This window comes from Babylonia areolata, chromosome 9 (genome assembly GCF_041734735.1).
Source record: "Babylonia areolata isolate BAREFJ2019XMU chromosome 9, ASM4173473v1, whole genome shotgun sequence".
NCBI lineage: Eukaryota > Metazoa > Mollusca > Gastropoda > Neogastropoda > Buccinidae > Babylonia > Babylonia areolata.
The window spans coordinates 47,103,852-47,121,351 of record NC_134884.1 but is presented as its reverse complement, the minus strand read 5'-3'; the positions used below and the strand labels follow the sequence as shown (position 1 = coordinate 47,121,351).

The 17,500-nt window shown below is 43.7% G+C and overlaps 2 protein-coding genes across 2 annotated transcripts in view; one reads left to right on the top strand and one right to left on the bottom strand.

Annotated features, from left to right (window-relative positions):
* The window catches only part of LOC143285549 (ATP-dependent RNA helicase DDX1-like), a 461,018-nt gene that overhangs the window by 36,027 nt on the left and 407,491 nt on the right, over window positions 1-17,500 (top strand). The window contains exons 15-16 of the mRNA XM_076592917.1: window positions 3,792-3,890; window positions 4,869-5,009. Of these exons, the coding sequence (XP_076449032.1) occupies window positions 3,792-3,890; window positions 4,869-5,009 (240 nt within the window). The remainder of the gene's footprint in view (window positions 1-3,791; window positions 3,891-4,868; window positions 5,010-17,500) is intronic.
* LOC143285548 (uncharacterized) overlaps window positions 1-17,500 on the bottom strand; it is a 288,677-nt gene that overhangs the window by 266,847 nt on the left and 4,330 nt on the right. The window lies entirely within an intron of this gene.

The following is a 17,500-nucleotide window of genomic DNA, read 5'->3' as shown; positions in this document are numbered from 1 at the left end:
TCCTTTTTTTGTTTTTGTTTCTTAACAGTGCATGGGAAAAAATGCAACAAGGATAAACAGCATATTATTCAGCTCAGAAATAACACCGACCACCTCCTATCTGCTGAATACCTTCCGCTGCCCCCTCGCCACACACATCATTTTTTTTGCTCCCATCACTTTTTTTTTTTTTTTTTTACAACAGCACATGTAAAAAAAAGTTCTTAGCAGTGGAATAATATCCAAAAAGTGTATTGAATCCTGTGTGAAAGAAAAACACGACAAAACAGAAAAAAAGCACATCAAAAACAGACTTGAAAAAAAAAAAAAATCAAATTCCTCTCCTGCTGTGTCTTCCAGTAATTCTCAGCAGGTGCCAAGCAGCTTTTTACGGCCATCAGGGCAGTGAATTTGTATCTACTATGTCAGGCTGTCTTGTAGGAAGGTGGGGCCCAGTCCTGTCCTTCTGCTGGTTTAAACCTTCCCCAACTGAAGTCAGGTTCCCATTTCACACCTGGGTGGAGTGAGGACAAATTGGAGCAGAGTGCTTTTGCCAAGGGACACGACACCATGCTGAAACGGCCTTGAACCCTGATCACTGGTGATGGCTGGGTCAGGGTCAGGGGCCGTGTTGATGGGGACTGACTTGTGTACGTCGGGCACAAAGCAAAACATCTAGACTTTGAACGTCAAGACTTTTGCAGCAGCAAAGTCGGTATTCATGGGGCGGGTGTGAAGGTCTGACAACAACGAATGACTGGACTTCTCACAAATAGTTCTTGACAACACCTTTCTTCTTATTTAAGAAAGGGATTTTCCCTGAATAAGTTCCACTGTGCACATGCTTGTCAGCTGCTGCATGGAGTGATATTTAGCATGGTTTGTTCAGCCTGGAGTTCACTGGTCTGTTGTGTCCGATGGGCATCACTGACACGTATGATAGTGTGGCATGCTCGTGGTTGACAAACTCCAACAAAATCATTGTTATGAAGCACCAGTGTGTGTGTGTGTGTGTGTGTGTGTGTGTGTGTGTTTGATTGATGTGGATACTTATATAGCGCCTGTCATCAGTCAGAGACCAAGCTCTAAGTGCTTTACATACACGGGGACATTTGCACCACAGGCTGCCTGCCTTGGTAGAGCCGACTGACAGCTGCCACTGGGCGTTCATCATTCGTTTCCTGTGTCATTCAATAAGATTTCAGACGCACACGCATACACATTCAGACAGACATGTAACATTTTACGTGTATGACTGTTTTTATTTATTTACCCCGCCATGCAGGCAGCCATACTCCATTTTTGGGGGTGTGCATGCTGGGTATATTCATGTTTCCATAACCCACCGTGTGTGTGTGATTATAATTTTTATGTATTATGTTTCTTTTTGATGTATTTTAATGTAAGGCCCAATATGAAGAAACTGTTATTATTATTATTATCATCATCATCATGACCATCATCATCATCATTATACACTTCCAGAAGGTGCATTCTAGTTCTGTAGTACTTAACAAAAATAAACGCTCCGTTTGACTTTAACAAAGTCTGGGCATACGAAGTGTAGTCTTGCAAAATCACTGGACTAAATTTCAGCCATTTTAGTCTGTGTTTAGAATCGGACTTTGTTAAAGTCTTCCGCCATGAATACCAACTTTCAGTGGATTGTCTCAGACAACACATTTAGTCCGGACGTTTCCGTTTACACCAGCACCATGAAATGACCTCAGAAGTCCACAACCCCTACCAAGTCTGCCATGGTATCTGTTTTTTTATTCTTGCTTTGGGTTTTTAAGAGAGTATGTGATAAAGAGTTCTTGCCTGTTGAATACAAATATTGGTCATTGACAATAAAAATGAAAGTACACTTTTAACCGCTGTAAACAAAAGAAAGCAAACTTGGATAAGAAAAGAATTCAATTCTTCACCTGCAGAGACTACAGTAATTCTCACCAGCTGCCAAATTCATCCCCAAAGTCTAGATTCGAGGGGCTCCTTTTTTTTGTTTTTTGTTTTCTTTTGTTGTTGTCGTTTTGTTCTTAACATTCATTTAATTGACTTGAGGTTTCCTTACAGATGAAACTGCTCCATTTCACACACAGCCTTTCTTCCACTGTCCACTCCTTGGTTTGAGCTGGCTGAAAAGTACATGGAACACTGGCGAGAATTACAGGGACAGACACAGCTTGAGATAGTGTTTTGGAATTCTTTCTTTGTGTGTGTGTTTTGGCAAGAGTTCAAGACAAACATGATCCCATTAGTTTTTCAAATTTAGATATCCGGAGACATGGGTTTTTGGTGAGGGGGTGGTCGTCACTGTATTTGGACAAAATGTGGAGTTGGGTTGAACCACCCAGGGTGAAGTGGAGGGAGGGTGAGGGGGGAGGATAATAAGAGAGGATGGGTGGTTTCTGTTTCCTGTTTTTGTTTTCTGTCATCAGCAAGAACACACACAAACACTGCAGTGCAAAGTTTGTACTTTGCAGTGGTGTCCAAACATCATCTCTCCGGTTCCAATTTGGCTGTCACCACAGGCATTCACCCCTGATCTCTCCACACCTTCAGCCTGTTAAACACAGGAGTGATTGCATTGTAAGGAAGTGTTTTGTGGTTAAATCTGGAGGGAGTGAAATGATTTTCACCCCCAAACAGTAAAAAATCCCCACACGTCATCACCCAAACAATGGTTAACCAAGCACCAAATTCTGAATACGTCTCGCTTTAGGCAGTCTGTCTGGATTTGGTGGGAAATGAAAGGAAAACGGACCCCTCCACATTGAAAGCAAATGGTGTGGGCTGTTCTGAGTGGATGTTAAACATCGTCACAGACATTAAATGATGATCAAACAGCTTGTGTGTTAGAAGTACAAGGTTTAGAAAATTGTTACCAAGAAATAAAAAATTTTCTCATGTGGATTTTGTTTCTTTTTTTTTTTTTTTTTTAAAGAAAAATAAGAGTTGATGATTAGAAAGTTTTATAATCCAGAAAATTAATCAACTCCATGCAGAGTCTGTTCAAAAAATGTTCACTGGCTATACATTAGATCCCCGATGATTCAGCAGGAAATTAATTTCTTTTATTTGGCTGAGAGAGGACATGTCCCTTTTCTTAATTAATTTTTTTAATGATATTTTATTGTCCAGTATTACAACAGTAGGCCGACTATAAGCAACAACAAGAACAACATATAAAAGTGTTATAAAAAACCCCAACTTAGCTCGTTAGTGGTTTGGATGTATTAGTTAGGATGGGAGAAAGTTCTTCAGCTGTATAAACCTGGAATTCACTGCCCTGTGTTCAGTCTCTCACAGTCTCTCACTCCCATTTGTTAAATCAGATCTAAAAACACTGCCTTCAAGGAGTCACTGCATGATTTAGGCACTCCATTCCATACCTGCATTCTAAGGATCCACATCAGTTTTTTCCATGCATGCATAGGTGTGTGCTTTGTTCTGACTGATTTGTTTTTGTAAGGTGCTTTGATAGATTTGAAAGCGCTACATAAAACTACTGCTACTACTACTGCTACCACTACTGCTACTACTGCTGCTGCTGTTGCTGCTGCTACGGCGACTTCTACTACTACTACTTCAAGCATTGATACTAGTTGTAGTAGTATAATCATATAAACTCCGCCTATGCCAGTCCCTAGTCATCATACAAAAGGAGGAGGGTTGGATGAGGGGTTAGCGACCCCTCACTGTAAACAGTATATCACAAATACAAAAATGACAAGAACAGTGTCAACAAACAAAGAAAGAGAAATACTCCATTCTCATTCTGTAATAAAGCTAGACCATTGTGTGTCCAGGTGGATATTGTGTGTGGGACACCAGGACGTCTGGAAGACTTGATCTCCACGGGCAAACTGGCCCTTCACCAGGTCCGCTTCTTCGTCCTGGATGAGTGTGTGAGTATCCCAGCTTTCCTGCTTCATTTCCACCCACCCCCCCCCCAGTCCCCTTGCAAAGCAGGTTCTTTTCTTGCAAAAGTAAAGACATTGCACACATTGCAAACTGCATTGTTAGACCTAGCGCGTTGGGTTACGCTGCTGGTCAGGCATCTGCTTGGCAGATGTGGTGTAGTGTATATGGATTTGTCCGAACGCAGTGACGCCTCCTTGAGCTACTGAAACTGAAACTGAAACTGTTAGACCTACACTCTATTTTGTGTTAATGTGGTCAGAAATAAGGAAAATGTTTTGATAAAAGTGTCAGCATAGATGATCGATATCACATGATTAATGCATGGCTTAGTTAAAATGTTTATATTGCAGTGTCTTTGCTTTTGATGCACGGCTTTGTTAAAATGTTCTTGTTTCCACGACCCACCGAATGCTGACAGGATTATTAATGTGCGTATTTGATCTTCTGTATGTGTATACACACAAAGGAGGTTCAGATGCAAGCAGGTCTGCACGTCTGTTGACCTCGGATATAAGAAGAATCTCTGCTCTTTTCCCACCAGGTGCTGTGACCAGGATTCGAACCTGGGATACCCAGATTGAAAGTCTAAAAAGGTTAAAAGTCCTATAGCCTTGTATGGCCAGGCCATCAGGTCAGTGAATGCATATCCACTGTGTCAAGGCCTGACTAAGCGCGTTGGGTTACGCTGCTGGTCAGGCATCTGCTTGGCAGATGTGGTGTAGCGCATATGGGTTTGTCCGAACGTAGTGACGCCTCCTTGAGCTACTGAAACTGAAACTGAGACCACTGTGTCAAGGGCTTGGCATAGGAAGGTGGGGCCCAGTTCTCTCCTGCAGCGCCTTATGTGTTGTTAAAATCCCATTGAAAAAAAAAAAGTGGAGATTGCAGCTTATTGTAATGAGAAGTGCTTTGTACCAGGTTTGTGATGTACTGTATTGGTGACTGCTGCCCTGTCTTTGCAGGACGGTCTGCTGTCCCAAGGCTATGGGGACCTGATCAACCGACTGCACGGACAGATTCCCAAGGTCACCTCTGACGGCAAGCGTCTCCAGATGATCGTCTGCTCTGCCACTCTCCACTCCTTTGATGTCAAGAAAATGGCTGTGAGTGGCTGTCTTTGTTTGTCTTTGTGTGCTCCGCCACTCTCCACTCCTTTGATGTCAAGAAAATGGCTGTGAGTGGCTGTCTTTGTTTGTCTTTGTGTGCTCTGCCACTCTCCACTCCTTTGATGTCAAGAAAATGGCTGTGAGTGGCTGTCTTTGTTTGTCTTTGTGTGCTCTGCCACTCTCCACTCCTTTGATGTCAAGAAAATGGCTGTGAGTGGCTGTCTTTGTTTGTCTTTGTGTGCTCTGCCACTCTCCACTCCTTTGATGTCAAGAAAATGGCTGTGAGTGGCTGTCTTTGTTTGTCTTTGTGTGATCTGCCACTCTCCACTCCTTTGATGTCAAGAAAATGGCTGTGAGTGGCTGTCTTTGTTTGTCTTTGTGTGCTCTGCCACTCTCCACTCCTTTGATGTCAAGAAAATGGCTGTGAGTGGCTGTCTTTGTTGTCTTTGTGTGCTCTGCCACTCTCCACTCCTTTGATGTCAAGAAAATGGCTGTGAGTGGCTGTCTTTGTTTGTCTTTGTGTGATCTGCCACTCTCCACTCCTTTGATGTCAAGAAAATGGCTGTGAGTGGCTGTCTTTGTTTGTCTTTGTGTACTCTGCCACTCTCCACTCCTTTGATGTCAAGAAAATGGCTGTCTTTGTTTGTCTTTGTATGCTCCGCCACTCTCCACTCCTTTGATGTCAAGAAAATGGCTGTGAGTGACTGTCTTTGTTTTTCTTTGTGTGCTCTGCCACTCTCCACTCCTTTGATGTCAAGAAAATGGCTGTGAGTGGCTGTTTTTGTTTGTTTTTCTCTGTATATACTGGAGGGCTCAACTCTTGACAGTGAATTGTGAAGGAAAAAAGAGCTGAAAATCCATTTTTAGTACTTTGTGTGTGTGTGTGTGTGTGTGTGTGTGTGTGTGTTTATATATAAATGTTCATGTTTTGACATTTAATCATCAAAATCAGTAAATCTGAGAACCCTCATGGGTTCATGTGAACCCGTGAAGTAAATCAAGGAGTATATTAATTTTTATATGCGATTGGTCCGTTTTCAGTTGATCAGACTCGCGCATTGATCTGTATTTCCAAATGATTTCGATTCTTACTTGATTCGAAATGCGGCTAACTGCATGCTTGAGAAAACCCGTTTCAAAAGGCCACCCAACACCATACTTTTGAGGACGTTGCCTGTATCGATCTGCATCTGAATTCCAGATACACTCCAAAACGGGAAAGCCCTTCACTCTGTATTCTCCGTTTAAAGGCTTTGAGAAGGGAGTGACTTGTCAGAGCACCTTATTCGGACACTTCTTCTAATTTGTTCGTAGGCTGCAACTCCCACGCTCACTCGTATGTACACGAGTGGGCTTTTACGTGTATGACCGTTTTTACTCCACCATGTAGGTATCGATACTCCGTTTTCGGGGGTATGTTCCGACACGTTTCCAACCCTTGGCGGTTGACGAAAGTCAGTCCGCTGTTGTCAAACTACTGATCCTGACAGGTGATCTCTCCGTGACACGTGTTTAGATCTCTGTGAAAAACAAACGGCTCAAACACACACACACACACACACACACATCACAGCTGCAGATCGGAGATCCATTTCCCGTGCACCAAAGATTCATTTGGTGTCATATACTGCACCATGTCAAACTGACGCAAACCAGGCCTGTCTGTTTGCTTTTCTCGGCCAAACTTTTTCTCGGCAACTCAGTGATACGACATCTCGCCATCAGACCTCTCATTCGCATTACGTGCATGTGGTATTATAATGATTGTGTTCAGATCACAGTCTGTCTCTCATCTGGACGGCTGTCTTTTGTTTGTTTTTCTAGCCGTTCTCTTCGTTTTGGCGTGGCTGTATTTCTGCCTTGCGCGACGTCGCTCCGTCAGCTTTCCAACCTTTCCTTACAGTGTGCGTGTGTGTGCATGCGTGTGTGCATGCGTGTGTGTGTGTACACGCGTTTGAAAGAATGGGACACACACACACACACATACATACATGAAAACAGCACGAGATGAAAACAACACGCAATTCTCGTTTATTTCGCTTTGAGCAGTGGCCATTGCATTGTTGCTTGAGAGAGAGAGAGAGAGAGAGAGATTGATTCAGAAGAGGAACTGAGCATGTGATTGTCGTTCATGGGCAGGGAATATTAAATTGTTGTCACTTCACGCACACGCACACACACGCGCACGCACCCTCTCTCTCTCTGTCTGTCTGTCTCTCTCTCTCTCTCACACACAAACACACACACACACACAAATAAAAAAAGAAAAAAAAAAAGAAACTGAAATCGGCACGTGATTCTCGAGCGGGAGCCATTGTATTGTTGTCAGAAACACACACCCACACACACACACACACACACGCGCGCGCGCGCACACAAAGACACACATACACGTACACACACACACACACACACACACACACAGCCAACGAAGAAAATGAACTCAGCATGTGATCCTCGTTTATTTTGATTTGAGCAGGGATCGTTTGTATAGTCAGCACACACACACACACACACACACACACTCGCGCGCGCGCACAGGGAGAGAGAGAGAGAGAGAGAGAAGATGAAGTCAGCACTTGATTATCGTTTATTTCGATATAAGTCGGGGCCATTGTATAGTTTGTGTGTGTGTGTGTGTGTGTGTGTGTGTGTGTGTGAAAGAGAGAGAGAACGAACGAACGAACGAACATTTTTATTCAATAAAGGCCGTGGCCCCTCATGAAGGGGATCAGTGAACACAAATTGTCACATTCCAGAACAATGTGAACCGAAAACGTTTAACTACAATTCTAGCAATGCACATGCACACACGTGAAGCACAATTAATCACATATCAAACTGCGGATTTTGAATGCCTTATACAAGTATATAGCGAACTGTTTTACAATGGTTTCATTTGTTGATGACATTAGCAAGGAAAGTCGAAACAGAGATGGATGTCTTTGATATTTTTGTGGAATTTAATGTAGCCTAAGGTCATTTAAGGCAGGGCAACGTAACACGAAGTGAAGTTCATTTTCTTCAGCACATCTGCACAAGGGACAAATAATATCGTGATCATTCAATTTCTTATATCGATAACGATGAAGAGAGCTAGAGAGATCGGAAATCCCAAATCTAAACATTGTCATGATATATTTTAAATGCCTATCCATCTTCATTGACAGATAAATCGGACGTGAATGCATAGAACTAAACTGCTTTTAAAACTCAAATCGATCGCTATCTTGAGAGAGAGAGAGAGAGAGAGAGCTTCAAAAGATGAAATCCTTACGTGAATATTGTTTATTTCGACATGAGCAGGTGCATTGTATTGTTGTCTGCACACACACACACACACACACAGCCAACGAAGACCATGAACTCAGCACGTGATCTTAATTTATTTCGATATGAGCCACTGTATTGTCAGTACACACACACACACACACACACGGAGGCCACGGCCCCTAATGAAGGGGTATGTGAACACAGAGAGAGAGAGAGAGAGAGAGATGAAGTGCGCGCGCGCGTGAATCTGTTCATTTCGGTATGAGCCGGTGCCCTTGTATTTGTTATCAGTTCACACACACACACACACACACACACTGTTCCACAGTCCATCAAAGTGTGAATGGGAACCTGACATCGGGTTGGGGAAGGTTAAAAGCGGTGGAAGGAGATGATTGGGCCAAGCCATCCTGTGCCGAGCCCTAGACAAGGATGGATATGAATTCACTGCCCCGGTGGCCCATAAAAGGCTATGGAATCTTTGACCTTTTTTTGTCAACCTTTAAATAGAGCACACAGACACAGAAGAGGTGGACACAAGAGTTCAGGCGATGCAACAATTTTCAGGCGCTGTTCCGTTGTTCGGCAGCTTTCAGAGGAATTAACTTGCTAATGGACCAGCATCTTGGGTACAGAGGAGTGCTTGAGGAAGGTGGATGGAAGTGTGCGGGGTGTGCAGTGGTGGGAGTTGGGGTAGGGTGGGGACAGGGGCTTAGGTATTTTCGGAGGGAGGGAGGGAGGGAATGATGGGAGAGGAGGAAGTGGATTGACGGAGAGGGTGGTGGCCGTGTAGTGTGTTTCTAATGTGTGTTTGTGTTGTTTGTACATCGTCATTCTCTCTCTCTCTCTCTCTCTCTCTCTCTGTGAGAAGGGCACAGTGGGATACACTAACACTTTGACCAGAGGAGTGTGGTAGAGAAATATTTTATATTGTTCTTGTGTTGTTTATGTTTATTTTTATTTTTTAAATGATTTTCATGAAGACAGCAGTCTTCATGATTATCGCCATGTTTGTTATCCATCACATATCATCATCATCATCATCATCAAAACCATTGTCATTGTTGTCACTGAAGAAGTCTTTTTTTAAAATATTTTTTACATCATTTGTCATCATCATCATCATCATTGTAACAATACTACTGATAATGATTCTACTACTACTACTACTACTACTACTACTAGTGGTGGTGAAGGTAGTGGTAGTAGTGATAATAATAATGATACAATGATGATGATGCCGATGATGATGAGAAGAAGAAGAAAAAGAAGAAGTGCAACAACGATAACATGACGAATGACATTATGATGATGATGATGAAAGAAACTCAAAACCTCTGTTTGCATGCAGTTCTGAATGAGTGTAGGAGCATTAAATATTAAAACTAAGCAGCTTTGGACGACAAATCTTGTAGAAGTGACAGCTGCTGGTATGTTTTGTTGTTCGATCTTCAGCTCTATTTGATATATGGGTGGTGAACTGTGTTAAGTGGTTTGGTGTGTGTGTGTGTGTGTGTGTGTGTGTGCGCGCGCACACGTGTCTGCACGCGTGTCTTCATGAATGTGTGTGCATGCATGCGCAAGTGTGCACATTATTTCATATTTAGTTATGTGTCAAATAGTCCAGTTGGTTGTTTATTTATTGTAGGTCCCCACATCATCTTCTTTTCAAATAATAATCTATAGAAGTATTGCATACAATATTTGATTATTGATTGATTTTGTGTCCTAATCCCGCTTCCCCCCCCCCCCCTTTCACATACACTCTTCCAATATTATGTTTTTCTTCTTCCAGTCACTGACACTCAGCCTCCCCATTTTACATTTTGACCTCTATCTTTCGCACAGTCTGTTCTCTCTCTGTGTTTTTTTCCTCAGTCGCCTCGCCCCCCCCCCGTCCTCTCTCCCCCCTCCCCCAACGCCCCTCACCTCAACGGCCCCCTTTTCAGTTGAATATTTCTTCCCCTGCCATTGATTTTCACAAATGATGATTTCTGATTATCATCATTATGATAGAATTAATAATAATGCAAGTAATCATACTATCATTTATTTTGAGTCTAAAATCATCTTAGATGAACAGACTATAAATGAATAAACGAACGATTTCATATTTACATGATTTTATGAGGTTTGTGGGTTGGGTTTTTATAAATTTTTATTTTATTTTATTTAAAAAAAAAAAATTCCTTTGAAGTAAAGGTTATTCATATCAACGGTGTGCTTTTATTGATGAGATAAAAATCAGAAACCCTTCTCCTTTTATCACGCAGTGAGATGAGGAAGACTTGAATCAATGTTGATGTGGGTGTGATGTTAACCCCATGACTGCTGCAGACAAGTAAGCTTGTCTGTAAAGGGCTGTTGTCTCACTGTGATAACACACAGCTCACAGGTCAGGATGTCAGTAAAGGGCTGTCAGCCTCACTGGGATAACACACAGCTCACAGGTCAGGATGTCAGTAAAGGGCTGTTGCCTCACTGGGATAACACACAGCTCACAGGTCAGGATGTCAGTAAAGGGCTGTTGCCTCACTGTGATAACACACAGCTCACAGGTCAGGATGTCAGTAAAGGGCTGTTGCCTCACTGTGATAACACACAGCTCACAGGTCAGGATGTCAGTAAAGGGCTGTCACCTCACTGGGATAACACACAGCTCACAGGTCAGGATGTCAGTAAAGGGCTGTTGCCTCACTGGGATAACACACAGCTCACAGGTCAGGATGTCAGTAAAGGGCTGTTGCCTCACTGTGATAACACACAGCTCACAGGTCAGGATGTCAGTAAAGGGCTGTCACCTCACTGTGATAACACACAGCTCACAGGTCAGGATGTCAGTAAAGGGCTGTTGCCTCACTGTGATAACACACAGCTCACAGGTCAGGATGTCAGTAAAGGGCTGTTGCCTCACTGGGATAACACACAGCTCACAGGTCAGGATGTCAGTAAAGGGCTGTTGCCTCACTGGGATAACACACAGCTCACAGGTCAGGATGCAGATCATTGTTTATTTGTACTTTTTCCTCTTGATAATACATCGCTTTTATTCGGAAAAACCAATTACACGTGTCCCTTAAAATACACAAAACGGAGTAATCGCCCTTCCAGTTCATGCTGCATTGATCTCGCTTCACTAAGGTCGAGCGGTCAAGGGGTTAAAAAGAAAACAGAACAAGCCACAAAGGAAAACATTGCCACGGGCAAAGCAGAGGATGGTAAATGCGGCAACGATGTTCGAGCCAAGACAAAAGAGAGGCACAAAATTATATTAACCAAGCCAATAATATTATGAAGACAAGCAAAGGAAGTGAAACAGAGGAGGGGGTGGTGGGGGGAGAGGGGCAGACAAAAACGTGAGAATGAGTTTCGTAGAAGCAAAGCAAAGCAAAGCAAAGATGTGTGAATGATGTTAAGAGCAAACAACATGAAAGGGGGGGGGGGGGGGGGGGGGGGGGGGGGGGGGGGGGGGGGCTGGGGGGGTTGGAGGGGGGAGAGGAAGGGGGGGAGGATGTGGGGAAGGATGTGGGGAAGGAGAGAGAGAGGAGACAGTGAAAAGGTCAGTAATGGCCAGGCAGTTCGGAAATGACAGAAAACTAGAAAAAATGCCAAGACATTAAGATTTGCACATTGTCACCTCAGAAGCCAACACTTCAGAATTGCTGCTCTTGTATTATTGGATCGGAAGAAAACATCATTCTCCCCTGTGTGTACAAAATGATCAATAGAACGACAGGATTTGGTGGATGCTCTGAAGAGTGACAGCTAAAGGTCCTGTAGCATATTATATCCATCAAGGCAGCGAAATCGGATCCATTGTGTTCAGGGCTCGGCATGGAAAGGCGTGGCCCAACCATCTCCTTCCAGTGCCTTCTCCGAACAAATCCGGTTTCAGTTCTAACCTGGGTGGAGTCAGGAAAATCAGTGTAAAGTGCACTTCCCCAAGGACGCACCGCCAGCCCGAAAGTGGCCTCGAACCCTGAGCAGTGGTGAACACTGGATGAGCATTCCAAGTCCAACACCCAAGCGATTCAGCCACAGAGCTGTATTATATATAATATATATATTATATATATTATAGAAATAAACCCAGAGATTTCTCACCCTACCCCCTTCTTCCTCTGTATGCTTGCTGATTAGTAACGCAATGATCGGTATAAGGACAGGCCCGGCGCTTCCTTTTTGTTTTAGGAAGTGTCAGGGTTTGTTCCAATGTACCTCTCATTTACCTGTGTGCTTGTTGAATCGGTAGGGTAAGCAGCATTGACTTTAAGTTGTGTACGTTTTGGATGGAGAGAGCTACCACTCTTTATTATTTGGCAAGCAACAATGGTTTGAATCATGTGCCTTTGTCATGCAAAGAATAACACTGCTTACCTTTATTAGCCAGGATATGCAGGGCTCCAAATCCAGCCCTCATTGCGGAAAAAAAAGAAGAAAAGAAAAGAAATTTTAAACAGGAACTGTATCAGACAGTTGAAACTAACTACTGAAGTTGCAGACCCTGAAGACCAGAAGCTGGTGGAGGTAAAGACGGGAAGTTTCAGTATGGAGAACTGCAGACTTTGAAATGGTTTTCTGACAAGATCCCAGGGGACGGTTACTGCGTGCATGAACATACTCTTTCGGAGGCGGACGTTCGAGAATGGATTACAGAGAACTTTGAAGAGTCTCTCTCTCTCTCTCTCTCTCTCTCTCTCTCTCTCTCTCTCTCTCTCTCTCTCTCTCTCTCTCTGTGAAGATTGGATTCCATCATCATGTTCCATGTGGACATTTGTAGAAAAGGACGTCGCACAGTTGTTAGGTATTGACAAGGACTGAAAACACACGGACTTGGAGCTGGCCTTCACACTCACAAAGACAAAAAAACCTAAAGTTTATAAAAAAAACAACCTTTTTGGTGGTAGATGGATCCTTTTTGTTTAGTGGGATATGACGTTTCGAACCATAGGCCCGTTGTCAATTGATGAGAAGAGGACAGTGTGAATAGGAAAGCCTTTGTGAGAAAAGGATGATGACATCTCACTTTCTGTTTTGATGGACCATGGTTCGAAACGTCGTATCCCACTAAACAAAGAGGATTCATCTGCCACCAAAAAGGTTTTTTTTATTTTTATAAACTTTAGTTTTTTGTCTTTGAAGAATCCTGCAGTTAGTTTTGTCTTCTTCCCTGGCCTTCACACTGTTTTCACAGTTTACTGCAGTCTGTGTGCTGTGTGGCATGAGGAGCACAGCAGATACTGTGCTCTTTGCACCGATCAATAATGCAAGTTTCGTGGACAGCAGCGGTGGGAAATGTGCTTCCCGTGATTAATTAGATCAACAAAACAGCGATTGAAGGACACTGCACTTCTCGTTTTCGCCGTAGCAGTCTTGATTTTCATCAGCTGACAAGGCAAGGCCGTGGTGGAATCAGTTTGGCATTGGACTTTTGATACAGTGTTCACCACTGTTTTGGGCTCGAGGTCTCACTTCAGCATTGTGTGTTTGTGGGAGAGGCACTTGTACTCGCTGTCCTTACTCCACCCAGTTATGAGTGGGTACCTGACTTCAGTCGGCGAAAGTTAAAACGGTAAAAAGGATGCCGTGCCTGGACAATGGGTATGAATTCGTTGCTCCACATGACCGTAAAAGGCTATAGGGTCTTTAAACTATAACATTTTTTAATGATTCCATATTGGATGCGACAGGCTCAGTCTCATTTGGAATGTAAAGCATAATTATGTAGAAAGCGGCCATCACTTTTGTTTTCTTTCATTTCCACTCATGGTGTTCTTTTTGGATTACTTAAAAAATCCTTTCCATCGTCTAGCATTCCACAAAAAAAGTATTAGTTTATTCACGAGCCATGGTGTAAATTGATAGGCTGGTAGATCATCGATCCGATGGTGCCACCCAGTTGTGCTGCCTTCGGTCATGTGCCCAAATGTGGCAGGCAAGTCCAGTGTGAGAGGTGCAGATGTGAGAGGTGCAGATGTGAGGCGCAGTTGAGAGGTGCTGATGCGAGAGGCGTAGACGTGTAGACGAAGAGGTGCAGATGTGAGAGGTGCAGATGCAAGATTTTCAGATGCGAGATGTGCAGATATGAGAGGTGCAAATTGATGTTAACGTGTGCACAAGCTCTGTTTGCCAAGATGGTATGCTGTGTTATGGATGATAATGATGATGAACTACATTGCATTTCTGCGTGCTGCCCCGAACTGTCTGTGAATGCTGGAGGGTCTTGTGTCTGTGTGTCTGTGTGTGATGTCAGTGGTGTTTATCTGTCTCTTTCACTGGAGTGATGAAAGGGCGCTACCTTGTGTCTTTCATGTTAACGTGTGTATGCGTGTATATATACGTTCGTTTTTGCGTCCCTGGTTCAAGGTAGAGTGTACTGATGTTCGTTGACTTTTTTGTTGTTGAGGGATTGACCTTTTTCAGTTATGAATATTAAAAAAGGAAAAAAGAGATGGATTTCCTGTCTGTACAGTGTTAAAGCAATTCATAATCATCCCGCAATTTTGAATAAAAGGAAATTATTTCGAACACGTATTCACCTAAATTTGATCGGCCACATCAGAAAATTCTGATAAGTCTGAGTCCTCAGCATCAGGCGCACAGATATGGACAAAATGCTACACCGGGCCCAGATGTTATTTTCTGGATAAAGCCATAATGGTGGAGACTACTGCAACAGAAAGGTTGTGCAGAATGATGTGATCAAGTCGTTATCAGCCAATGGAAATCCAAGCCGTGGAAATGAGATGCTCTGGAAAGTTCGTGGGCATCTCGTATCTTGAGCACATCACGGACGAGCAAGTTCGCCAGACCATCATTCAACATATTAATCGGTCATACGACGACCTACCGACCATCGTGAAGAAACTGAAACTGAAATGGCATGATCAAACGACCTCGCCAAAGTCATCTTTTAAGGAACGGTAGAGGGGAAGAGAAGAAGAGGCAGACAAAAGAAAAGAAAAGGTCTGACAACATTGAAGAGTGGACAGGGCTGACACTTGCTGAGACACACTCACTGACACATGATCGTCCAGAGTGGACAGGGCTGACACTTGCTGAGACACACTCACTGACACATGATCGTCCAGAGTGGACAGGGCTGACACTTGCTGAGACCCACTCACTGACACATGATCGTCCAGAGTGGACAGGGCTGACACTTGCTGAGACACACTCACTGACACATGATCGTCCAGAGTGGACAGGGCTGACACTTGCTGAGACACACTCACTGACACATGATCGTCCAGAGTGGACAGGGCTGACACTTGCTGAGACACACTCACTGACACATGATCGTCCAGAATGGACAGGGCTGACACTTGCTGAGACACACTCACTGACACATGATCGTCCAGAGTGGACAGGGCTGACACTTGCTGAGACACACTCACTGACACATGATCGTCCAGAATGGACAGGGCTGACACTTGCTGAGACACACTCACTGACACATGATCGTCCAGAGTGGACAGGGCTGACACTTGCTGAGACACACTCACTGACACATGATCGTCCAGAGTTGACAGGGCTGACAGTTGTTGAGACACACTCACTGACACATGATCGTCCAGAGTGGACAGGGCTGACACTTGTTGAGACACACTCACTGACACATGATCGTCCAGAGTGGACAGGGCTGACACTTGCTGAGACACACTCACTGACACATGATCGTCCAGAGTGGACAGGGCTGACACTTGCTGAGACACACTCACTGACACATGATCGTCCAGAATGGAGAAGGTTAGTGCACGAGTCAACATCACGGTGCCCCGGCGGTTCCCCACGGAGCTGAGGGACCAAGAACAAGAAGTGTCCGTGGGAGTCTGACTGGAATCTAGGTCTCGCCCTTCTCTCCCAAGTTTCACTGGAAGATCAGACTTTAGCGTCTAGTCACTTGGGTGAGCATAAACCGAGGTTCCGTTTGCAACACACACTTGGCGCACTGAAGAAGAACCCATGGCAACTTCAGTGTTGCAAAAATCTGTTGAAGGAATGCACTCTGATAGGTTTTCAAATGTATGTGCATGCACTCAAGGCGTGGCTAGTTTGTTGGGTAATGCTGCTGTCAGGCATCTGCCCAACAGATGTGGTGTCGTGTACATGACTTTGTTCGAAAGCAGTGTCCTTCCTCCACGAGACAGTAAAGTGATGTGCTGTCAAAGTGTGAAACTTTTGACACAAACTCTGACCAGCTTTGGAAGTCAAAGGGGAAATGGGTCTCAGGGAGGTTGCAGTGACAGCAGGACGTGAAGAGGCCCGACGTCTGTGATGATGACAGGTCAGGAAGATGTTAACAATGCCAGGGCGATCCGTTCTGAGTCTGCCGCTGTGGTACTGCCAGTTAGGTTTTCTGATTTGTGATCACACACCCACGTGCTTTGAATTCATGCTTGGCGTCGGCTGATGTCACAGCAGGGATTTATGTCACTTGTGGATTCCGTGCTGTCTTGTCGTTGTGGGGTCCACACTTGCGGCGATTTCGGTGGACAATGTGTGGTAAACGTGGGATGGGTTAGAAAGGTGGGTATGGTGCAGAAGGAATTCATTTCAAAACTTTGGTATACGGAATCTCATATGTCAAGGGAAAAAAACCCAACCAACAACGACAACGAAGAGTGGCAGCAACCCCCCAAAAAAAACAAAAACAAAACAAAACAAAACACAACAACAACAAACAACAAACAAAACAAACAAACACACACACACACAAACAAAAACAAAACAAAACAAAAACAACAACAACAAAAAACAAACAAACAAACAAAAAGAAAACACACAAAAGAAAAAAGCAAAACAAACAAACCAAAACAGAACAACAACAAACTACACACAGAAACAAATACAACAACAACAAAAACCAAACACACACACTTGTATACACAGACAGACACACAGACACACACACAGACACACACACACACACACACACACACACACACCAAACGAAAAACAACAGCTTTATTGTTTTGTTTTTTTGTACCTTTCAACATATATAGTTTGAACACTATGTCATTTCTTTCTCTTCTTTCTGTAATTGTAATTATCTGTATTTGAATGATATTTGGATTTTCCTGAATTTTTTTCTTTAGTTTGAATGCTGGCTGATGATAAATTATTCAGCCACTGATCTGGCAGATCTGTCAAAGTGTGCTCTCTCAAGTGAAAACCGATGTGGTCGTTAGGCCTATAAACGACTGTCAATCATA